Genomic DNA, 24,302 nt, shown 5'->3' with positions numbered 1-24,302 from the left:
ATTCCCAGAAGAATAATTGCGCTGACGTCCTGCACCACTGTAGTGCTGATGGCTTGGATCTGCATTCATGCTTCGTAAGAACCAAAAAATGTAATTTTAATTCTTTTTATATGGAGGGTATATGACAGAGATCTGTGACAGTAAAAGCGCAGCTCTGGATATTCTCGTCCATCAGTGCCTCGTGTTGACTAAACCTGAGGTGTTTTATTTTAGCTGAATCATCACGATTGCAAATATCAGTGCCCTGAGTTATAACAATGTAGTTAAACAAATTCAACATGATAACATGTCCTCATAATCATCAGTCTGCACACGAATGGGAAAAAGAGATGACGCATAAGCTTAACCTCATCGTCACAGTTTGGTCCATATGTGACTGATGATGGGTACTTTTAGCTTCCTGTAGGTTTGATTAATGACTGTCTGCTCCGCTGCAGCCAGGTCCACCCTGCACGCATTTTACTTAAACCAGTGTGAGTGCATTCGTAGCTATACACGGCACTGGAAACACTTGATGCGAAACAAAGGATTTCCTGAAAACAGGAGGCAGACCAGCTCACCTGTAACACACACATCCTTGTGTACAGCGAGTCTGGGAGATAATCCTGGTTTGTTTCTTATGTAATATGGAAACAAACTCAAATATTTGTTCTGTCTGGCCTTATTTCTTCCACTTCTGACGCAAGTTTGTCACAAAATGAAACTAAAACAAATCCTCGGGATTTATAAGACAGAACAGAAAAACTTTGTTGAGATGGAGCCGGTCAAAGGTCACCATGATCCCGTTCTTGTGAATGCAGAACACCTAGAGGAAATATCTTTAAATTTAGCACAATTATTGCATCAGATTCGGGAATAAACTGAGTAGAATTTGTTGGTCAAAGGTTAAACATCTTCTGTGACTTCACACAAACTTAAATGAGGACACAACCTGTTAGATAATCGTGCAAATGATAGAAAACGTGCACTGGTGTCTAACAGGATAAAAGAAGTGATGCTATTATCTACACAAACAGGCAAAGATGTTCTGCAAAAACGCTTTTGTGTCTGAACTTAAACACCGTGTTCACTAATCAACGAGGAGGCGGTGACCGTCTCAGTGTTAATGCTCACGCACAAAATCCCTTCATAGGCTTCATAGGACACGAGTCTGGCCTAGAACCCACGGACACCAGTGCTGCGTGTCCTTCGTTAACGTGCTGTGCCAGGCCGTCGCTGCAGCCGCCTCAGCTGCTGCTTGTTTGTGGGTCTCTCAGCGTTTGGTTTTTGCATTTAAAAAGCGTGTTTTTGTGAGTTCAGGCTGTGACGTGCATTTGGACCTCAAAGAATTATTACCGCGACACAAGCTTCACCTCTGAAATGAAAGAACACGTGTGTGAAACTGGTTGTCAGTCACCTGCAGCTTTGAGTTTCTGAGGATGTTTGTATAACGATGTAACTTTTGTTTAACCCTGTAAAGCTGAACGTCTGGTAAAATAAAAACAAAACTGCATAACTGTTAACATCAAATGGTTGTTTATTCTTTTATTAAATATACAGTATTTACATGAATAGTAGCCATGAAACAGTCTTCAGTCAGAAGTTGAAAACACTGCAAATAACACGACTTTTCACTGTGTTTCTGTTGTTTTCCTGACATCTTTTTCATGTCCAAACGGATCCACAATAATCATAAAAGCAGGCTTCTGTTTCCTGCCACAGACCGGACGTGCTCAGCCTGCTTATGACGAGAAAAGGAAGCAGTAAAGCCTGAAAACAGCACCGAAACTGGGACAGTTCATGAAGACTCAGCTGTTTTTCTTTCTTTTCTTTAAGCTGATCATCAAAACAAAGTGTTTTCAGTCAAATTCATGATTCCTCTTTCTGACATCCAGTGTTTACGACTTCGAGCGACTCGGCTGACGTGACCACGTGTTTATGACTTAATGGACGTCTGTACTGTCATCCAGGCTACGTTAGCATCTCGCCACTGGGACACTTAACAGTTGCTATTTTAAGACTAGTCTGTTTCTCACAGCCCAGTGAGCAGCTGTTGTCTGAGTCTTTGTTACATTTTTAATGTCAGCGGGACGAAATTTCATCGTCAGCAAACAAAAGTATTTTTCCAGAGTCAGTTTTTCTACCTGCACAGAGAGACACACAAAAGGACACATGCACACCTACTTCTTACATTTACCTGGGTACAATGCTTCAGAGCAGAAGTTCAAAAACACACGATGCAGTTACTATATGGAGGCAAAGCATCTGCACACTCTAGTATATACACAGGCTTTAAAAAACAACGTCCTGAGCGCTGTGGGCTGGATTTGCCTCTCTCCTCTCTCTGACCACCAGGACGCATTATTTCATTTCACCTGGAAGATAAAACATCAAAAAATTGTAAGCAAAGTAAGCTGGACGTGTAAAGGTCTCATCCCTGCTCAGCATCAGTATTTTATCATTGTCACAGGGATGATATCTGCAGGCTGATGAAGCTTCGAGCTCGCAGTCAACAGCAATCTGAAGGCTTACCATTGGAGCTTTGAAGATGCCGGTTATTCCTACAGAAGTCCAGTTAGTTGGAGTGTGTCTGCCCTGCAGCGAGGACGCCTGAAAGCCTGCAGGTTTAGCGCCGGGCTGCAAAACAAAGGTCATTTAACGTTAGACACAGTCAGAACATTAGTGCAGCTTTCTTTTGTCATCTCGCTTCTCCATCCGCCCTGCAGCTGCTGCAGATTCTCAGATTCCTGTCCAATTCCCCCTCACCACCTCACCTCTGCACTGACGTCTATGTAATCACCAGATCTGCTGTGATTTCACAGCTCAGAGGTGGATGACACTCCGAGAAGGATGTGACATGATTACATCTCTGCTTTTGGGGATAAATAATAATTCCGATTGGAGGGAAATCGAATCTTCATCAGCTGAGATTCAAGACTGAGTCAAATGTAAATACAATAAGTGAACATCTGTCCCGAGTCCTAATCAAGCTCTCGTTCTGTGACAGAGTATTAGTTTGTTTATTTGTTCGTGTCTTTTACCTTCATATTGGACAGTTGTTGTCTCAGTTCTTCCTTCTCCTGCAGTAATTTCTCAACCTGTGGAAAGTACACACGGTGTAAGTCAAACAGTGTTTGTGTCGAATATGAAACTGCAGGATTTGCACTCTTAGAAAAGCAGATAAAACAGGAGTAGATGAACATTTGCATTTGCTTTGTAACGACACAGTGGCTCCCGCTTCCCGTCCACCCAGATCTGATTTACCTTATCATCATGAGCTTTTTGTGCGATCTGCGACTGTTTGGACGTTTTTTCAACAAACTCTGAGTGATTGCGTTGACACTCCTCGAAGTCGGAGATTAAGTGTTTGTTTTTCACTTCCAGCTGACTGGACTTTTCTTGAATTTCAGACACCTGAGAGCAAAACAACACAATTTTATTTTAATCTTGGACAACATATGAGTAGATAGAATTTTGTTTTGCTTTCCCTGCTGCAATTTTGAGTAAAAACATGAAAAATATCAAAATATTTATGACGTTTCGAACGTTTTTAAGCTGTTTTGAGAACTTTGACCCGACACTTTGAAGGCGTCCGAGGCTCATTTTAAAGTGCTGCATCAGCAGAGACACATACTTCACGTCTGCTTTACCCTGGCACTGCCTCACAGGACATCTGTCTCTTTAGCTGCATTTATCAGCAATGATACAATGCAGAGACTTCCTCCCTTGAGAAAGCGGTTTCCCACTCAGATTGTACTCTGGGATGTTCCACAGAATTAACTTCTTCAGGGAGAGTTCAAAAGTTTAAAGGCTGAAAGTCTGACCTGAAAATAAACACGTCCTCTCCCTCAAGTAGTTAATTTACTGAAGCAAACCTCTTTTATGCAGGCATCTCTCTGCCACGTTATATCTCACTATATTTTTTATTATTATTATTATTAACCTTTATTTAACCAGGAAAAGTCCCATTGAGATTAAAAACCTCTTTTTCAAGGGAGTCCTGGCCAAGAGGCGACAACACGTTGAAATTACAAAGTTACATACATATTATAAGTAACAATTACATTTTAAAAACATTTTTCTCTGGCTCTCTCAATCTGGACTTAAAAGCATTTAATGAAATAAGATCTGCTATCTTCCAGTCTTTTTGCATCATGTTCCATGTGAAAGGGGCAGCATAAGTAAAAGCCCTCTTTCCCAGTTCAGTTCTGGCAAATGGAACAAAAAAAGATCGCTTGAACGCAGGCTGTAAGAAACAGTACTTCTCCGTGTGAGCAGATCGCAAATGTAGGTGGGCATTTGTCCAAGCAGGGCCTTATAAATAAAGATGCACCAGTGAGCAAACCTCCTGGAGGACAACGAAGGCCATCCCACTCGAGCGTACAGATCACAACAATGGGTCAAGGCCCTACAGTTTGTAATAAACCGTAAGGAGGCATGATAAACTGAGTCAATCTTATGAAGACACTGGGCGGAAGCATTCATGTACAGCAGATCACCATAATCTAAAACAGATTAAAATGTGGCATTTACAAGACGCTTTTTTGTCTCAAAAGAAAAGCAAAATTTGTTTCGAAAGAAAAATCCCAATTTTAGTTTGAGTTTTTTCACAAGATTGTCTATGTGAGGTTTAAAGGTCAGAGAATCATCAATTAAAAAGCCAAGATATTTATACGTATGCACCACTTCTATGAGGTTTCCCTCAAGAGTGGACACCAAGGGGACAGTTTGAGGAAATCTCTTCATGTTTGAAAACAACATTAGCTTTGTCTTTTCAGCATTGAGAACCAATTTCAGCTCCAGAAGTGTGTGCTGAACCACGTCAAAAGCTTTCTGCAACGATTCTATTGCCTTTTCAAAGTTTGAGCCAAAGGAATAAATAACTGTGTCATCAGCATAAAAATGCATACTAGCATTGGACACATTTTGTCCCAAATCATTTATATACATGATGAACAACAGAGGTCCTAAAATTGAACCCTGTGGCACCCCAGTGTGAATATTCAAAAGTTCTGAGCACAGATTTTCACATTTAATGCATTGAGTCCTGTCACTCAAATAATTAGTAAACCAGGAGACAACATGTCTAGACAGCCCCAAAGAAAGAAGTCTATGCTTCAAAATGGCGTGATCCACAGTGTCGAAAGCTTTTGACAGGTCGATAAAGAGAGAAGCACAGTGCTGTTTTTTATCAAGAGCAACAAGTATGTCATTTATCACTTTTATTCTGACCTTTCAGAATAAAATGAGAACTGAAATCCCGATTGCCTATCACCCCTTCTTTAAAAACAAAAACAGATCTGGTTGATTGTCTGATCTGATGCATCTCTGAGTTGGCAGCAGCTGCACCAAAGAGTGATTTGAAAGTATTAAAAATGGCATTAAAAATGTTAAATTACCATTTTCCCCACATTGTCGAGATAAACCTGGAACTTGTTCTCCACGTCTCTGGACAGGTTCGTGCAGCTGTTTTTGATCTTGTCCATGTGCTCCCGCTGGCTGCTGCAGGTGAGGTGAAAGGTGAGCTGGTGAGGAAACAGTTTGTTAATCCGGTCCAAGAATTCTCTGGTCACCGTCGTGATGCCTTCTAGAGAATTTGCAAAGTCCTCTTTGCACTTGCTGGTGGAGGCAGAAAGAATAAAATAAAACGCTTTAACTTTGCTTATTTTTCAGGTTGTTTCAGTCGCACACGCCACACACACCTACCTGGTGTACAAGGCGTGCTGCTCCCTGAGAAAGGTGTTGTCGCGCCGCAGCTCCACCACCTCGTCGTTGAGGCGCGTTCGGTCTTTGACGGCTGTGTCTAACTCATCCCGCAGATTCTGCACCGTCTGGGTGAAGTTTGAGTTGACGACGTCCAGCTTGGCCTCCTGCTGATCGTAGAGTCTCTTCAGATTACTCAGCTCGCCTGGAGGATTCAGACAGAAACTGTCAGAAAGCGACGATTTCACTCTTATTAAGGCCAACTGCAATAATGCTAATTAAGGCTTAACGCATCATTTATTAATGCTTCAGAGTTATTAGATAACGAGTTTCCAGATGGTTTGCAACATGTTTAACTGTTTGGGCAGATCGAGATCCACCTCCGCAGCATCAAGACTCTTTTAACTGTTCAACTTCAGAGTGACGTCTGCAGACACTGTTTGTGTTTCATGTTTGATGAGACGATAAATGCCTGAGAAGAAGAAGATGGCACTGAGGTACATACTGCTCGTGCTGCTTCTAGTGATATGGGGCTGTATCGGAGGGAGGGGGCGCCGTGCTAGGTTCAGTAACCTGTTGCAGTCCTCCTGTGAAGAAAACACACACAAAGACATTTGATTCACGATTATATTTTCTTGCACTGGTGACCAACGGGGAAGTGAACTTACAGACTTTTTCTTCAGATCCTGCTCCGTCTTGTTGGCATCAATCTGCTGCTTCGCCATCTCTTTCTCCAGAGCTGCTCTCTCCTCAGCGCGAGCCTTCAGCTGAGCTTCCAGCTTACTTTTCTCCTTCCTCAGCTCGATGTTGTTGTCACTCAGTTTATTGAAGCCCAGCTCCAGCTCCTGCAGGATAACAGCACTCAGCATCAAAGCCATGCTTCTTACAGCTCTACACATGATGGTAGAACAACTGGGAAATCACGTAAAATACTAGAATAATTAGAATTAAAATATTTACAGTGAAAAAAACACATTAATGGTTTCTGAACATGACATCACTGAAATCTAAGAAAACCTCTCAGAAAATAATCCTACTAATAAGCTGTTGTATTGTTATTCAAGGTGGGCCGGGACATTCAAATGTCTTTAAAATATTTGAATGCTTCAGTTTAATAAACCAAACTTAGACCAGCTCACTGACCTTGACCCTTTTATCTGCTGCAGTCTTCTCCGGCTGTCCGTAGATGACAAAAAGCACCAAGCTGACGATGATGAGCGACTGGATGAGAGAAGAAAAGAGGAAGACGATCCTCATGTAGTAGCCGCAGCTCTTCGCTTTGGACTTGTTCAGGTGCCTTACCCCTGGGCTCAGTTTGGCCCGAGAGTAGCTGGAGCTGTACATGACTGACTACAGAGAAATTATTTGTCCATAAAGAAAATCCGCAAGTATTCCCCCTGGAAGATGGAAGAAGTCGAGCGTGCAGTGAGGTGATGGTTTCCCGGACTTCTGCTCACCTTTTACAGCTCTGCAGCCCTACCGACGTGAAGAAGCAGACAGGCACAAGTGGCAGGCAATGATGGACGTAAACAATGACCCTTAGGTGTCCAGAAGGGTCATGTTTATAATTGGTGCTAGAGGCACACTTCCTGCCCATCCCAGCCCAACCTCTCCTGCCTCTTCCCCTCCCGTCCCTAATCAGCCTGTGTCGCAGGACAGCCTCCTGCTGCAAAGCTGCCCAAGTTATCAGAAACTTTTCATGGAACGTTTGAAACAAAAATAAGTTGGTGTGATGGGAATTAGATTTAAAGATCTTCAAGACATAAATACATTTAAAGCTTTTCAACAAAAACTGTAAGAAAACCGTCAGTTCTAACAAAATGTGCTCACGCTGCCTAAAGAAGTCGCCTTTGCAGAGGCTGCATGCTCTCCTGTAGTGGAATCTACGAACTCTATTAAATGACCTTAAATTAGGGTTTAAAATAAGCGAGCAATCACTTCATTGTGCCTCGGTGGTAACGGGTCGGACCCACTTTTGCATTCAGAAGCACCTTAATAATAATTTGTGGCACAGAAACAACAAGGTGCTGCAAACATTTCTCAGGGATTTTGGTCCATATTGGTGCGACAGCATCACAGCGGCATCAGAAGAAGGTGCACTGCAGTCATAGATATGGACCCAGCAACAACACCCAGGCTGGGCTGCAGCGGGATGGGTCGATGATTTGATTTCATGCTATTTGCAGCAAAACTCAACAGACCGGGCAACATTTTTCTAATCTTCTGTGGTCCAGTTTCAATCCTCAGGTTCCTGTTGGCAGGTGAGGCCTCCTGCTGCTGGGGCCCATCTGCCACAGTCGTTCATAGATGCTCTTCTACAAACGTTGGTTGAAGCGCTCTGGTTTCTCTTTGTATTACTGTACAGTCTTGACCTTACAGTATAAAGTAACAGTTGTAATTTGCCACTACATAAATAAAACCTCTTTTTTAACACTAGAGATGGATGTGCAGTAAAATCCCAGCAGATCAACAGTTTCTCAAATACTCCAAGCAGCTCAGCTGCATCAACAACCACGCCACATTCATAAACTACATACATCATATTTTCTCAGATAAATATCCAATCAGTCAGGACTCATGTCCACCAGAAGCACAGACGTTCAGTACTTTAGTAAGACTGCTTATGTTTTTTTTTTACCCATGACTCCATGAGATATAAAAATAATGAAGAAACAACAGGAAATATTCCTATTTAATTATAGCTGCTGCAGACTGATGTATTCCCCTGGTGCTTGATGAACAATATGAACCATTTAAGGAGTAAAAGCAGAAAATGCCAAACAAAATTTTTTTCCAGCATATCCTGTCTTGAACGAGCACGGAAAGGAGTCGTGGTAGTGGAGGAGTGAAGGAGTGAAAACAATAGGGACCTGTCATTCTGTGGGGATGGGGAATAACAAATTCTCCCTGCAGAGCGCAGACACCCTTCACCCCCCGTCCCACCCACGGCATCCACGGCAGAGCCGGTGACGTCAGGCGCAGTCGGGTCAGCCGGGGAAGGGTGTGAAAGGGGAAAGGGCCTCTGAGCCTGAAGCTTTCCTGCTCCCTATTGTCTCCCTGACAACCTGTCCTCAGGTGGAAAAACTTATTTATGAGGCATGTTAAGAGTGACAGAAGACAACGAGTCGGGAAAGAGGTGTTAGATAACGTGAACAAAAGCAGGAAACCAAATGGCTGAAGACCGTGATAAGACACCTTTTAAGATAACAGACTAGACATCTTTGAGGTGACGGGAAAACATATTTTACAGCTAAAGCGGTGATTCTCAACCCGGGGGACAGAGCGCTGCAGCTCAACGAGGGGAAAATATGGAGCGGAACCAAACTGAATATGATAGAGACATGACTGATGCCGTCAGTGCTTCACTAACATTCAAACAGCACGTGAAGCATCAGAACAAGACTGAGAACCTCCACACTGAATTAATCTTCATGCTACAACTGGAGAAGACTTCCTGTTTACAACGGTGTCTGCTGCTCGACTGCTCAATCACCGCCATAAACACGAATATAAAGACATCTGAGCTGCAGTGAAATCACAGTTACAGCTGAAGGATCCCAGCAGAGGCTTTGCTGCCATCTCCTGACAAAAGCTAGACATTAAAAAAATGACATCAAACACACGAACACGACAAGTGTCATTAAACGAACGTTTTTAATCCGCAGAAACAGTTTTACAAACGTCATCTGTACACAACGTGTTTCGAGTGCATCTACGGGCAGTGCAAAGGGCCGTTTTTACAATCATACCCTTTATTTTTTCATTGCTTATGTAACATAACGTAAGTGTGACAGCTAAGAAAGAAAACAAGCCCTTATAAAACAAAGTAGATTAAAACAGACGTACAGGCAGGATCACGTGTCTCTGTGATTCATTACTTCAAATTAAGGTTCATTAGTTTCCCGATCGCCTGCTTCGGAGCAGTGTGGTGTGTTAGAAAGCAACGAGGGATGAATGATGCCTTTACACCGTTTAGCTGCTCTTTTATCTTTTTCTTGGATTCTGGGACTTTTAATCATTCTCACGACACCTGCAGCTAACAGCTGCATGAGTTCTGCAGCTAAGATGAAGAAAAAAAAAAATCACTCGTCTATTTTAGTATGGACATACAATGTCTGTGCAGTTGGCAACTTACCAAACCCCTTGGTTATCCTTAGATCTACACCTACATCCCAAATAATACATGAATTACAGCAGCTAAGAGAAAAAATGGTCATAATGTGGAGGAAAAACCGAAACGCGTGCGTGTGGATTTCACAGAGAAGCCAGTGTCCCATTTTAAACTGTTGCCTCAATGTCCTGGGGGTCGTCCCCCTCCAGCAGGCTGTAAGATGCATGACTCTGGAAAGGCCTTTGTAAAGGGTGAGCCAGAAGTTTGGCCATGCAATTGTGCAGCTCAATGGCGGGTCCGCCTAAGGAAACCTCAAAGCGGTAACACATGCCCTTAGAGTCCAGGTTACTGAAAGAGGTGTAGTTGTCCTGGAGAAAAAGCAAATACTCAGTTTAAGAGTATGCAAGAGAATATCAGGTGAGACAGTGTAAAACAGCTTTTTACATACAGAATCAAAAGGCCGGTGCTGGTTTTTAGAGTCAGTACTGCAGTTTTATCATCACTGGGTGTGAACACGAGAGCAGCAAAGGCTTTGAAGGTGAGTCGGGCGTGCAAAAGCTCCACAGCCCAGAGTTTGGCATCGCTGTCTTACAATGTGCAGAAAATATCTTAAAAGATAAGCTTGGAGGCATAGATGGTTCATTTTTTCAAATATATATTTTGGGGGGGTTTTAGCCTTTAATGAGATGGGACAGTGGAGAGAAGACATGAAAGCTGGGAGACGATGCAGGGGACGACATGCAGCGAATTGCCTCAGAGCAGAGCTTTAACGCTCAAACCAGTAACTACAGCGGTGCCCTGGTTCACATTTAACATGCCACAGAGGCTTTTCAAACATGCTGAACACTGACGAGAAACAAGGACGTACTTTATGTTTAGACAAGTAAAGGTTTGGATTTATTCAAAGGTTACAACATGCACTCACTGGACCTTGTTGGTACCGCTTGTCTCAGCTGTCTCAATCCTTTGGGTCACTGATTCAACAGAACGCTGGAAACATTTCTCAGAGTTTTTGGTTCTTCTTGACGTGATAGCATCACGCAGTTGCTGCACAGTCATCGTGGAAATCTCCCGTTCCACCACATCCGAAAGGCCAACGCGCTCTAACGGCAGAGGTCATCTAAGTGCAGTGATCTCATCGTCACATTCAAGAAACCAGCTTGAGATGATTTAAGCTTTATGAGATGGTGCGTCACGCTGCTGGGAGCAGCCATCAGGAGATCGCATCACTGTGGTCAGCAACAATACTCAGGGGTGTCCAACTCCAGGCCTCAAGGTGTCCTGCAGGTTTCAAATGTGTCCTTGATCCAACACAGCTGGTTTAAATATCTTGAAGTTCTCCAGAGGCCTGGCAATGAACTCATCGTTTGATTCAGGCGTGATGTCCCAGGGTGAGATCTAAAACCTGCAGGACACCCTCGAGGCCTGGAGTTGGACACCCCTGCTTTAAACGATTCTCAGCTGGTACTAAAAGGACCAAAGTGTGCCAAGGAAATATTTGCCACACTCCAATCTTCTAATTTTGTTGAACCTGTGCGGAGCGTAGCCTCAGTTTCCTGTTTGTAACTGACAGGAGTGGCAGCCAGGGCGCTCTCCTGCTGTTGTAGCCCGTCTGCTTCAACATTAAGGCACCAAAACACGTCACGTTTAAAGTGACTTAAATCACCTGCTATGCTGACATGTGATTGGCCGATTGGATATTTGCATTAACAAGCAACTGATCGCGTGCACCTAAGAAAGTAACCAATGAGCGTATAGTGTGGTTTGTGTAATACTTGCTAGCTGAAAAATGTGTTGTCAGTAAAGCACTCACGCACTGTGTGCCATTATTGTGTCGTCTTATCCACTGAACTAACTTATTTTAACAGATTTGATCTTGATCACGAGGTATTTTATGTTCCTCTGTTTTCTTATTCCTCATGTTAATAATCATCCACATGTCCCCCCCTTTGGTAGGACAGTAACTGCATCGCTGTGGCACAGCATGAAGCTTGTTTGACTCCTTTAACCACCCGGTCAGTGACAGTCTAAGGCTGCGGTCAGTTTGAGACTGGATACTATTTGATGCGATGGTTTATGGACCGAGACCTCTGATGAATGTTTCCAGCACCTTGTTGAACCTGTGCCATACAGATTTAAGGCACTTCTGAAGGTAAAAGGGCGTCAAACCTGGTACATGGAGCTGCTGCACACAGTTTGAACCATCACCAGCTTCTGCACTCACCCTCCAGCTGGTCTCATCCCCCTGCTCTTCCACCCCGTTGTGCAAATAGACCACGTCGAAGAAAAAATATGGCGACTGCAGCATTTTCTGTGACAGGACAGAGAAACACAAAGTGCACAGTCAGGAACAGGTCCCACGTGTAAAAACTAAAATACAGACACAAAGAGAGACTGTGCTGTACTTACACTAACAGCCTCAGATGGGTTGAACTGCAGCTGCCCAGCATGACGGCTGTAGATAAGCACAGTCCGCACCACATACGGAGGCGGGATAGTCTGAATATTCTCCATCAACGGCAGCTCGATTTTCTGATGTCTGCAAAGGCAAAAAATGAGCAAACAGTTGAAACACTTATGTGTTTAGAAGCTAAAAAAATCGCATTTTTAATCAAATTTACAGCAGATCTGTTACTTACATGACATTAAGGAGATCTTCCAGGTCTATAAAAGGGGAGTTAAGGGTCAAAACCAAACATCTAGAAGTTACTAGCATTTTTTTGTCAGTTTCAGTTTAAGGATACTGAAGGACTCGCACACGTTGGTCTCCAGGTCATACAAGCAGCTACACAGCTCCCTGGGATCAGAGGTAAAGCCTGACAGCTGAGATATGTCCACAGATGGATTAAATGACGTTACATTAGGGAAGTGCATTCAACCGCCATAGACAACAACAACAAAAAGGAACTACATGATCATGCCCAAACAAACGGCTAAGAGTGTGTTGAGTCTTCTACATTTTTTAGAAGTCACACATAAGAAAAAGCATCCTAACAGCTCTCGTACTCACCCACAGGGCGTCATCGTTGACGACCACCAGAGCAAACTCGTGCCGTTTGTCAATCTTGTGTTTTGTTCTGACAAACATCTCAATCATCTTCTGGGATATGTTCAGAGCATTCGTTTTAGACCTAGGTTGAAAAACAGTCAAATTAGGCGGTGAAACTTTGACGATACACAATGAAGTTTAACATGCAGCCGCCTACCCGTTAAAGGACTCCAGCTTTGGCAAAGACATCTCTTCAGAAAGATCTAAGCAGATAATCTGTCATAAAAGAGAAGAACTGACAGTGAAAATGACTTTTTTTTTTCTTGTGACTCTTCAAAAATCTGAAATGCTAAGTGGACCCACCACTTTCTCTGGGCAGTTTACACGGGGCACTCTGAGCTGATACTCTGCCGGTGAAGGGACGGACGTGGTGAGTGTGGGGTGCTGCTGTGTGGACTTTGGCCAGTCTTTGGTTGACACGGCCGTAGTGGACAGTGGTACCGCAGCACTGGCCGCAGCAGTCGCACCTGTGACGGCAGTAGGAGCCACAGCCTGAGCCGTAGACACTGAGATGGTTGCGGTGGTGGAACTTGGAGGGCTGTCGCTGGTCGAGGCCTCACCTTCTCCCTCCACACGACTTCCCACGGCAGGCTGAGATATGCTGGGGTTCCCGTTGCCTCCGAGGCTGCCAGTGCTGCTGCGTCGGTCCTCAGCACCCTCTGGGTTGGAGCGCGTTCGAGGTCGGAGCTCTACAAGACGCTCCTCTCCATCTGCCTGGCCGGGCTCTGGTGTGTCCATTGATAAAGGAGGAAGCTACAGAAGTGGAGGTGGTGAGGTGAAGTTAGTTATTCTGGCTCTCAAAGATTTCTAGCATTTAACAGGTGATGGACTCACTTGACATTAAAAGGCTGGTATAATATTTGTAACTTTGCTTGCTGTCCATCCTTCACAAAGACCAACAAGTGCAAATCCACCTAAAATCCTAAACACGGGCTTCTCATAAACGACACCGCTTGTCCCTATCTTACAGAGGGCACATTTACACCAGACCACCACACAACCATTCTCATCAACTTTAAAATCATATTTCTACTTTCAGTACAAACTCAGTCCAGTGTAAAGTTCATTTTACACACAAGGACTGCTTCTCCACGTGTTAGCTCGAGTGTTATGTGTAGATAAACGCAGTGGTGTATATTTACAGGAAATATTATTAATTGGCAAAAGCTTGAGTCAATGCGACCAGAAAACCTGACAAAGTGCTAAAAACCACAGCAGACAGAGCAGCTGATGCTCCACGGCTGTAGCAACATTAGCCGTTAGCATTAGTTAGCTTTAACTAAAACAAATACGTCAAATCAGTCACTCTGTGAACTGAAGTATAACTTTTACATTTGGAAGAAGAAGAACAGACACTTACTTAATTATTACGACAGGTCTTGTATTTATATACGGTAACAACTCATTGAGGACTGAGAAATATTCCAACAGCGAGCTAACATTTGTTCTGAACGGAAATGATATAACCAGAAACTGGAACGGGTACAATGGAATTGTGGGTAATGAAGTTTATGGATTGTGGTGCTCAAAAACAGTTTTGCTGACCTAATAATATAGTTTTTACTGCAGTAGCAGTAGTAGTAGTATCATAAAAAGCTTTGTTTGAGTCCACAGATACTGTCATGCATAAGTAATCGATTGATTTATTGATGTATTGAATTTATTCTACCAAAGTGAGTCTTTTACTATATTTTTTGCCAACACCGGTCTGCAGATTGTATCCAAAAAATAAACAGGTAGCATTTTCCTGCGTATATATCACATTTTAACCAGATAGGATAATTCACACCCCCTTTGGTCATAATCAGACATAGAAGCACACTACGGACAAAACAGGAAAGGACTCAGAGTGAAAGGGAATGGGTGGGGATGACTTTTCCACTTACTTCACCCATCACACAAAACAGTGTTAGGCAGACATGGAGAGAGCAGACTTATTACAGAGACTGACTGACTCTTGGAAAATATAATTACACAAAATAGTAGGACGGAAGAAAACAGACCCTCATTTTGTCAATTTTTTATTTTTTTTTACACACGTGGTAAACTGAGTCACTTCTGCAGTCACACAGATCAGCGAGCATGGAGGTAAGTTATGATGAAATGTTTGAGGGATTGTTTTGAAGGTTTAGTGAGATTGGGAGCAACATAAATCCAGTTGAGCTTATGATATGTGACACAGTATATGAGTTTGTAATGCAGTTCAAAGCTGTCACTGGTAAATGCCTAATGCAGATGTCGCATGTTGCTCCAATATGCCCCATAAGAGAAGAACTGTTGTTTGCAGAACTGCTGCAGCCTCATAATAGAGACTTTTAAATGATTTAATCTGCCCCATCGATAAGGCAGGGTAAGACTTTTTACTGTTTGAAAACATGCACTTTGCACATAAGTAATAAAATCCACAAATCTGAAATCAGAGAGTTGGTCTGACAGCATGCGTAAAGTCTTTATTCCCCCTTTTCATGCCTAAATGACTTTTCTCTGACACTGACTGGGAATAGTTTGGTAATGAGGATAAGGAATTTCAAGTATGTTGCCAACTCTGGCCTGCACCATATATACGTGTGTTATTAAAAAGATGTATGTGTTCAATCGTTTAAAAAGTACATTTTCATTCTACATCTGACTGTAGTTAATTCCATAATTAAAGAGTAACATTTTGTTCTGATTCAACATTTTGTGTCTGAGAGATTTGTTCAGCGTTCTTCATGAAAACAATAGATGGTTCGGTCCACAAATATTTGCTTGGCAGGAAGTTGGATGTCAGGATGTTTTAGTTTCCTCCTTTTCCGTTGCTCAGAACAATAGCTGCCAAACATGTTTGGCTCAATAGCGTAACAGATTTTTAATGCTGATACATTATATAATTAAATTATTTTGCTGTACTCACTGAAAGGTGCTTGTTCACAGGACGGAAGAAGGCTGCATACATCGGGTGTGATGTGTGTTATTATTGGTGCACGCAGACGTGACAGATTGCAGAAATATAAAAAAAAATACAGCAAAAAACTAAATGAATGGGTCCTCCAAGTTATTTTTTCTTTCAGTCCAAACACGACTCCATGTTTCTGTAGGATTTCAGGCGAGGCAGATGTGACAGTCTGGATGCAGGGTCAAGGTGTGACAAGGAGGCGATGAGCCCGAGTGACTATATCTCCCTCTACCACGAGGGCTGTGACCCTGCAGTCATCCTCGAGCCTACACCAGCAGAGCTGGCTCAGTGTGAGGCTGAAGTGGGCACGCTGCTCAACATCATTGCTGAACTGAACAAGAAGATGGGGTCACTAAAAGCTCCAAGGTAAGCGAGGCGCCCGGCGCGACGGCTGGATTTACTGCAGCATCACCTTTGGCTCCACTTTGACTTGAATACTAATGCCATCCTTACAAGACACCTGAAATCTGTGGATTTGTATTCATCCTTGTGGGCAATACCACACATATTTTCACATTAATAGGGAGTTTGATATTCAACCTATAGCTCGTGTAAACGCACTACTCTTGCAGTGAACCAGATGACACGAGACCGCCGGCTCCATCCAGGCCTCTGGTTCCAGATCTTCTGTCTCACCGGCTCGTTAGAAGCAGCCCAGAAAGAAACAGCCCAACATCTAAACCTCCACTGAATGACCAAGGTTGGCGTTACCATAGCATCACTCGTTCATCAGCAGAGCTTATCAGTTTGGATGCCATGCACTTTCATCCAATTCAGAAGCTTCCACCGATTAATATTTTATGTTTATGTCCTTTATTGCATATTTTATGTTTGTTTGAGCATCATATACTGCATATATCCCTGCACCTTTGCTTTCTATCCACTAGGAGGCAGTGGTGTTGTCTGGAGCAAACTGCAGGAGGTTTTATCATCAGTGGAGGACTCCATCAGCTTCAGAAGGACCTGGGCGGCCCCCATCACAGCTTCTGACCAGGAAACGCACAGAGAGCATCTGAGAGCAGCTCAAGAGAACTGGGTTAAAGCCAGCCAGGTATAAGTTAAAAACAAATAAGAATAATCACAATTAAAACATCTATTAAGTAATTTAAAGCTGCAAAGCCCAAGAAAAAGAGCTTCAGGTCCATATACTGGCTCTTCTTCTTTCATAAAAAAAGAAAATTCAGCAAGGATCAGTTTATGAGAAAAAAATGTCATTGTTCAGACTGTCTTTAGACTCCCATCAGTCCCTTTCATGATCCTGCTTCATTTCCAACAGATATTGGAAGAGATGGAAAGAGAGTTTGGGATTTCGTGCCGGTCGAGCTTCCCAAGAGACCAGTACCAGGAAGACATGCTGGATGGGGACAAACAGGAGTCTGCTCTCAGAAGCCCCCCACAGAGCAGCATCAGCCAGGTGGAAGAGGAGAAGAACAAGGTGGGAGAAGATGTCTCGTACTTTATTAGCCAGAATGAATCTCGTTCAGTGGACAAAGATCCAATAAACACTACAAGAGACTGACAAGAATCAGTGCAGCTGCCTTTCTCCTGTGTTTCAGCTGGTTGGTCTCCATAAAGCCTGGAGGTCTGGCGGCCACATTCCTTCCTACCGGCCCACTGCTGGGGCCCTAAGTCCAGACTGGGCCTCGCCCCCCTATCCCGGTTCACCTTTACTCCACAGGAGAGCCAACAGAGCTGTGACGCCTCTGACTGTGGGTGGGGATGGATCTCCACTGGGATCAGTTAACTCGGGCAGTCTCTGTCCCAGCCCCCTTAGCCTGGAGTCTGAGACAGAGCGGCTCAACAGGTGGGAGTGATTAGCAGCTTAGAAGGTTTAGGAGTTATAAATAAAAATAAAAACTCGACTACCACATTGTTGACACACGCTGTCCCTGTATTTACATGTATGTAAAGAAAGACACAGATACAGTTTCACTTACTAGACTTATGACTACATGTTCTTATAACCTCCCACAGCTCATTTAAAGATTCAGGTAGATATCTGTAACACTGGTTCTTATCACCTTTCTGCTTTAACAGAGTACTCAAAGCATTTTATACAACAGGCCACATTCACCAGTGCTTTCTATTTAACATTCACACTCCGACTTGGGATTAGTTTTTTATGCCCAAGGATAATTAGCATACAGGCTGGAGGAGCCAGGGATCGAACCACCAACCTTGCCATTAGTAGATGACCTGCTCTGCCTCCTGAAGACCGCCTCAAAGTGCTTATAAGGGTCAAATCTCAAATCTCACTGGTCTGATTGATGATGTAATTGCTGAAGTTTAACTCAACCAATCAAGTAAAGCAGCTTCTTCATGTGTTATTTTGATCATTAAAGCCATTTCACTCTTAACCCCAACCAATCACAGCAGATGGCCCCGCCCCTCCCTGAGCCTGGTTCTGCTGGAGGTTTCTTCCTGTTAAAAGGGAGTTTTTCCTTCCCACTGTCGCCAAAGTGCTGCTCATAGGGGGTCATATGACTGTTGGGTTTTTCTCTCTGAAGCGCCTTGAGGCGACTTTTGTTGTGATTTGGCGCTATATAAATAAAATTGAATTGAATTGAATTAATCCCCTCATCCTCACTCACTTTACCGCAGATGCATCGAGAGGCTGAAGGCCAGAAACGAACGTCTCACTGCAGCTCTGGAGCGAAGGAAAGGAGAGTCGGAGCAGATCAATCTCACGCTGAACAGGCTTGAGTCCGACTGCTCGGCCCTGCAGATGGCTCTCAGATACTGGTACCAATAAATATTTCTGTCTGTGTCAACGCTGGACGAGTTCGTTATCACCTGTCAGAAACCATCAGCACGCACAGGTCGGTTTAACAGTATTAGCAAGGTCACGTTTTGTGTTTTGGGACTGACAGTGAGGAGTGTGAAGAGGCCTACGGCGAGCTGCTGTCGCTTTATGACGCCAGGAAGCAGCAAAGCAGTCCTCAGCAGAGTGTCTCAGCAGGTGATGGAATACCGAGTTTTAATACTGCTCGCACCAAAGAGCACTCAGACACTCACATGTACAATATACGGCTTTCAAGCATTAGACACAGTTGTGTTCTCTCTTTTTCCCATCATCAGAGCCGGTCGGTGACATTCGGGACCCAGACAGTCCATTAGCTCAGCTGAGGAAAATGGGCACTGAAGAGCTGTCCACCTCCTTCTCGACAGCAGGGGTCACAGAGGAGACGGAAACAGCGAGTCACACCGGGCAGAGGTGATGTTTTAAAACGCTTACACACAACAAAGCTGACGAAAGAGTTCGAGATCACCGTGTAGGAACTTCAAATATGCAAATTTCTTGGGCTGCGCTTTTGTCAGCTTGTTCACTGCAAGTAACCCCACAGGACGCCCGAGCCCGAGGATCGGGAGGCGGCTCTCCGGCAGCAAATTGAGCGCCTGAAGAGGGACCGGGCAGCCATTTGCCTCCCTAAGCCAGGTCCAGGAGCAGAGGCCAAACTGAGCCCACCTGGACAAAGAGGGGGTCACATGACTAAAGACAAGCCTGATAACAAGAAGGAGAAGGCTTCCCTGTTTTATGAACTGATCTCAGTCAGGGTATGACGTACATTACAATCACACCATGGCCAGGAAAAAAAAAAAAAGCATGCAAAACTATGGATGCAAAGAGATTATGAGTGAAACAGATTTATTCTATGAAAGGAGTAAAATATTTGCACAATTTCCTAAAACACTGTTTGCATAGTACTCTAAATACATATACAGGATATAGTGGATGAGACGCCATGAATATACAGATTATAATAAATTCATAATAACTCAAACAAAAGTGCAAACCAGCTAAACGAGACAGAGTTTCATGAATTTACATGCAAACAAAAAAGAAAAATCAGGGGACACAACATCAGGATATTCTAAAGAAATCTTCATGCATTGACAATCTGAGGTAATATTTATCAAATCAATAGAGGCACCAAAGCTGGGCTTTGGTGCCTCTATTGATTTGTAGCTGCCACTCTTTAAATAACCGCTTTTGTTCAGGAGGAGATGTCAGATCTGCGAGCTTTAATCCGCCTCAAGGAGAAAGAGCTGAGGTGTCTGGAGTGGAGTTTAATGGGCCAGAAGGCTCAGGGAGCAGCTGGGGTCTTCATCCCAGAAAGTCTCCAAGAGGAGGTGGAGGATCGTAGGCCTGAACAACAGGTAGGATACACTCCTGCAGCAGCAATCCAGACGGGGTTTTTATCCTTTCTTTTTTTCAAATTGGAAAATAATACAAAGTCAAGGTGAAACGAGCAAGAGGGAGCAGGACGCTGGTCTACTGTGACAGACCCGATTCAAATATGGGTGCCCCACGTGGGAAATCACACATCTACAAAAGCAGAATCCCTCCAGGCCAGGAAGGATATTTTGGTTCCACAAGGTCTTCTGCTGAGCTGTCCTGTCACTGCAGCACAGATTCATGCCGCGCATCTCTGTCATTGTCAAATGACAAAGAGTGGAACAGCTCCTTTAGCTTTCCTTCCCCCCGTGATGTTAATTTGCACTGGCTCTTTGCCTCCAGATTACAAATGTGAATAGCTTTCAAACTTCCTGTGCTGCACGCTGCCTGGTTTCTGCAGACTGTGTCCTGTTTGGCTACTTCACCTAAAATCTCAGTCAGCGCCCAGGCCGTGTAATAAATGCTGCGTGTACATGCAGGCGTCTGAACCAGCTGATTTTGCTCAGCTGGAGAAATTAGACCCAAGTATTATGTTCCTGATACGGTCAATGATAAAAACAAATGATGTTAGAATCAGAATACGTTTGAGGAAATTATGTGGTCACATCGCTCTGAGACAGTAAGAGCAGTAACTGATCACAGGCAGGGATGGTTCCTCTGTCTCTCACTGAGCGTGCTCCTGTCACTGGCCAACACGTCATGTAGTGGGTGGGAGGTATCGTCCAGCGTCGTCCTTGTCCTGGACAACGTCCACCTCTCTGACACCCCTTTGAGAGTCCAGCTCCATCCCCACAACACTACTGGCCTCGCAGATCACTTTATTCGGTCTGTTGGACACTGAACTGTAAGAAATACTGGCGACCACCAGCCCCAGCCTCATAGTAGCTCGTATGGTATGAATTAGAAAATCTCAATTAATTACATTCACAAGGTTTTGAGAAAACTTGACCTCTGACCTTGACCTTGAGGTCAATATTGGGATATCAAATCCACCTCATTTTCAAGCTATCATACTCACAAACTTCGGTGTCCACGGCCAACAGTGTCCCATGAGCCTTAAAGTGTAAAAGCACTTCAGAGCTAAAAACACGAGACATTGCATGATGACAGCCTGGAGCCACAGCTTTAGATTAAAGTGCACATACGCCAGAGGAGAAGTGAAGACACCTTTGGGACTTTGGGCGGTATCTTAACTGAACGTTGTGTTTCAGAGGCTCTGTGAGAACGCAGCGAAGCTCGGTTGTGAAGGGGACATCGCTGGTTATAGGACAAGACCCATCCTGAAAGAGCTGCAGGCGGTCCTGCAGAGGTGAGGGTTGGATTCTGTCTTTTCCATACCTGTCGGTGTCATATGGCCTCTATATAGAAGCACTTTAGCTCTTGACAACTTCTAGTTTCGTGTTTTAACAATAAAATCTGATAATAATTATGATAGTAATTATCTGGATGTTGAATATGTGGACGTACTTGAATATAATCAGGTTTGAAAATGTGTCAGACATCTCTTGGCCGCTTTGAACTGTTGCTTAGGAACGCTGCAGACTTTGCACATAAAGAATTTCTAGCTGTTTCTCTCCACGATGTGCTTCAGAGAGCACCTTTTCTCTTCTGACCTAGAGTGCTGAATACTTTTAAATAAAGCACTCCTGTTAACACAATGCGTCACAGCGGCCCTAAGGCCAAGGACGCATGTTAAATATGAGTCTGTGAGTAAACATCTTTTGTGCTTGCAGCAAAATGAATAACCTCACAGCATGTTTACCCACTGACCTCACTATTTCTTTTTCCAGGGAGCAAGCCTTGAAGAAGCGGCTGGCTTTGGTCCATGAGTCACTGAACGCAGCCGTCTCAGACAGTTCCTCCCACAGGAGGGACAATGCGGAGCAGATAGCTCGCCTCACACAAGCTCACAGGTGAATGGAAAAAGAAAGCTGCTGAATATACTTCTTTGGTGTCTGTTCATCAGGCCCTTTGTGCTCAGCTTGAGTCAAAGTTAAAAAGTCATGTGGATCTTTTCGTCGCAGCAAAGCCTTGAGTTCATACCGTCAGATACGGAGGAAGTATCGGGAGCAGGTGTGGCGGCTGGAGCAGAAATTGGCGGCCTCGATGGAGAGTCGACACGGCCAGGGCGGAGCTGCAAAAGCTGCAGAGGAAGCCTTGGAGTGGAGGAGGGAAGAGACTGTTTTATAAGACATCAAGTCTTCGCTGAAAGCCATCTCGACATCCGTATCTTAATCACATCAGCTACATGTGTAAATATGACGAGTATAGCTTTCTGCTTTTATCTAGTTTATATTACATGCTTAGATTTTTAGCCTTTTTCTGGGCCTGTAAAGAATATCTATTTATCTAGCAATCATTAATGACATCCAGCACTTTCTTTGGCTCTTGGGGGGTAAAAAATAAAACATAACACTGTGATTTCTACCTGAACGGTTGTGTAAGATTTATCAATAAACTGAATTGGACTCTAAAGCTTGGCGTCTCTAAAAGGATCCACATCAGACAAACAGCTGGGACTCAAAGACTGAGCCCACTAAAGGCCTCGGGACTGACCTCAACAGTGCACGCGTCCATTTTCCTGCAAACACCAACTGCACGAAGCTGCTGCCAGGCATCCTTCCTTTTGTGACAGCGGGGTTAGTAGTCGACATAGTAGCGTAACTACTCGTTTTCTAAGCCTCGCCTCACTCTCGTATGTCTAAACTTACCTTGTGTATAGTTATCGTGTCTGGAAATATCTGCCTTGTACATTTATGCTGTAATCCCGTTATACTGAGGAACATTTTATGCAAGGTTAAACATAAGGTTTCCATAATGCAGTCTGCACCCTGAAAAGTACCCATGTTGTTTGTTTTTCTGCTAAATCACCAGGAAATGACACAGTCTTTAAATTTACTTACAGTATAATTATTTCTTTATATCCTGTAAAAACCTTATTTGTTACCTCTTTATTCTAGTGTACCTATTTATTTGTTGGTAATGTGCATACTTCCAGATGCACTGGGCTTTTTTAAATTATTATTTCTAAATTCAGTGGATTGACCCTTTAAGACCCGGCTTATTGAGCTTCTCACCTTCTTTGTCACCCACTCGTTCATATTTCAGTCGCTCTGCCTTTACTCTTTATTTCCTCCCCCTCCATCTTCCCTGCTCTCATCTCTCACCCCTCGCCCTGACCTGCCCGAGCCGGTTAGCTGCAGCTGTGACTGCCGGTCAGGAGGTTAAGGCAAAGGTTGAGTGTCACACCCACAGGGTCACAGCGATGCCTGCCTGTTGTGTTAGGCTGTGAATGGAGAGTTCACAGTGCCAGACGAGGTGGCGAGCCCCTGACGCTCCGACTCCTGCCTGAGCTCGCCCTTTCCCGAGCAGAGGTCACCGGAGAGGGCCCGTCCTCCCGCTCCCCCCACGCCTCCAGGTCACCATCGCCATTGTTGTAATAGCTGCCATTAGAGCAGATGATGCAATTATCTTTCCATTTTGTGTTGCCGCTCTCTAAGATCTGCGTTAAGCTTCTGAGTTCATCAAAGGTTTTTTCGATGACACGATTGTTGTAACCTCTGTGTGACTCTTGTGTCAAAGGCAACGCAATAAAGCAAAATGTCTCTTGGAAAGAAATGGATTTTTGTTCTTTTGTTTATCCTCGAGGGGTGAAAAAGTGTTCAGATGTTTTATTTCGGTACCTAAAAGCACTCTATTAAAAGTCGTCTTTCAATTATCAAAATAAAAGTAGTGACAGTTTATTCATTTTAAACAGCGTATTATTTTTCAGATATCTCGCCACCATGGAAAACTGGAGTAAAATGTATATTTTCATTTAAAATATACTAACATAGTGTAAGTGCAGTAATCATTAAATATACTTTGATACATTATTACTGCCTGTTTTGAGAAATGCACACACAAAGTTCCAGATCGAGTAGATACAACAAAAAATGTCTGATTTCAATAAATGCATATATATTTGCTGTTGTCCGGCTCCCTGCTAATATTCCATGTTTGTTATTTAAAGATGTGTGTAGTACGTTAGCCCACATGAAATGTTTTTGTTCTTTAAACACAACTGGAGCCGACCATTTGAAACATTTTTAATAAAATAATAAAAAAGACTGACTTGTTTCCGACTCATTAACAGTCCACAAACATACAGATATATAATGACTACAGCTGTCTCTTCTGGCCGTTTTTGTGTGCATGTAAAATCCTAATTCAACTGAATTCATTTGCAACATAATTACAAAAATAAAATAGTTCAATGTAATGTTAAACGCCTGTGATCTAATGTAGTTTTCCACCATTAAAAAGTGAGAAAGTGAGAAAGGTCTAATCTAATCTAGCTGATACGTGT

At 43.5% G+C, this 24,302-nt stretch overlaps 3 protein-coding genes across 4 annotated transcripts; 1 reads left to right on the top strand and 2 right to left on the bottom strand.

Annotated features, from left to right (window-relative positions):
- Window positions 1-1,504: 1,504 nt before the first annotated feature.
- plvapb (plasmalemma vesicle associated protein b) lies at window positions 1,505-7,259 on the bottom strand. The gene is made up of 9 exons (XM_086268404.1): window positions 6,826-7,259; window positions 6,351-6,527; window positions 6,188-6,269; window positions 5,686-5,887; window positions 5,379-5,598; window positions 3,244-3,393; window positions 3,021-3,077; window positions 2,512-2,616; window positions 1,505-2,354 (listed from the first exon to the last, which is right to left on the bottom strand). Exons 1-9 carry the CDS (start codon window positions 7,024-7,026, stop codon window positions 2,346-2,348), a joined length of 1,203 nt encoding a protein of 400 aa, XP_086124530.1. The 5' UTR covers window positions 7,027-7,259; the 3' UTR covers window positions 1,505-2,345.
- Window positions 7,260-9,129: 1,870 nt separating this feature from the next.
- Window positions 9,130-14,324, bottom strand: babam1 (BRISC and BRCA1 A complex member 1). 2 transcript variants are annotated; one of them, XM_086268405.1, is made up of 9 exons: window positions 14,203-14,324; window positions 13,146-13,595; window positions 13,000-13,058; window positions 12,804-12,924; window positions 12,538-12,616; window positions 12,433-12,457; window positions 12,203-12,332; window positions 12,018-12,104; window positions 9,133-10,161 (listed from the first exon to the last, which is right to left on the bottom strand). In XM_086268405.1, the coding sequence occupies exons 2-9, from the start codon at window positions 13,578-13,580 to the stop codon at window positions 9,961-9,963; spliced, it is 1,137 nt and encodes a 378-aa protein (XP_086124531.1). In that variant the 5' UTR covers window positions 13,581-13,595; window positions 14,203-14,324; the 3' UTR covers window positions 9,133-9,960. The 2 variants fall into 2 exon arrangements, with proteins under 2 accessions (XP_086124532.1, XP_086124531.1); XM_086268406.1 differs by lacking the exon at window positions 14,203-14,324 and having other exon boundaries at window positions 9,130-10,161; window positions 13,146-13,592.
- A 367-nt stretch (window positions 14,325-14,691) lies between these two features.
- ushbp1 (Usher syndrome 1C binding protein 1) lies at window positions 14,692-24,003 on the top strand. The gene is made up of 14 exons (XM_086268402.1): window positions 14,692-14,930; window positions 15,920-16,143; window positions 16,350-16,477; window positions 16,665-16,828; window positions 17,054-17,212; window positions 17,334-17,581; window positions 18,379-18,519; window positions 18,648-18,736; window positions 18,856-18,991; window positions 19,122-19,332; window positions 19,777-19,935; window positions 21,166-21,263; window positions 21,745-21,867; window positions 21,979-24,003. The coding sequence occupies exons 1-14, from the start codon at window positions 14,925-14,927 to the stop codon at window positions 22,142-22,144; spliced, it is 2,052 nt and encodes a 683-aa protein (XP_086124528.1). The 5' UTR covers window positions 14,692-14,924; the 3' UTR covers window positions 22,145-24,003.
- The last annotated feature ends 299 nt before the right edge of the window (window positions 24,004-24,302 follow it).

Source organism: Aulonocara sp. 'chitande type north' Nkhata Bay, linkage group LG17, assembly GCF_057382095.1.
Source record: "Aulonocara sp. 'chitande type north' Nkhata Bay isolate Kocher_YH1m ecotype deep benthic linkage group LG17, A_spYH_male_GT1.1, whole genome shotgun sequence".
Taxonomy (NCBI): Eukaryota; Metazoa; Chordata; class Actinopteri; order Cichliformes; family Cichlidae; genus Aulonocara; species Aulonocara sp. 'chitande type north' Nkhata Bay.
The sequence above is the reverse complement of the archived record's forward strand: the minus strand, read 5'-3'. Positions and strand labels throughout refer to the sequence as shown.

Bases quoted from the DNA above. Each gene is read 5' to 3' on its own strand.
- plvapb (XM_086268404.1), bottom strand. From the start codon at position 7,026: ATGTACAGCTCCAGCTACTCTCGGGCCAAACTGAGCCCAGGGGTAAGG. The intron at 3,394-5,378 runs GTAATTTAACAT...TTTTGCTCTCAG, and splicing joins TCGACAATGTGGGGAAAATG to GTGTCTGAAATTCAAGAAAA. The intron at 2,617-3,020 runs GTAAAAGACACG...TTTGTTTTGCAG, and splicing joins AACAACTGTCCAATATGAAG to CCCGGCGCTAAACCTGCAGG.
- babam1 (XM_086268405.1), bottom strand. From the start codon at position 13,580: ATGGACACACCAGAGCCCGGCCAGGCAGATGGAGAGGAGCGTCTTGTA. The intron at 12,458-12,537 runs GTATCCTTAAAC...CCCCTTTTATAG, and splicing joins CAACGTGTGCGAGTCCTTCA to ACCTGGAAGATCTCCTTAAT. The intron at 12,333-12,432 runs GTAAGTAACAGA...TTGCCTTTGCAG, and splicing joins GAAGATCTCCTTAATGTCAT to ACATCAGAAAATCGAGCTGC.
- ushbp1 (XM_086268402.1), top strand. The intron at 18,520-18,647 runs GTACCAATAAAT...TGGGACTGACAG, and splicing joins CAGATGGCTCTCAGATACTG to TGAGGAGTGTGAAGAGGCCT. The intron at 18,992-19,121 runs GTGATGTTTTAA...GTAACCCCACAG, and splicing joins GCGAGTCACACCGGGCAGAG to GACGCCCGAGCCCGAGGATC.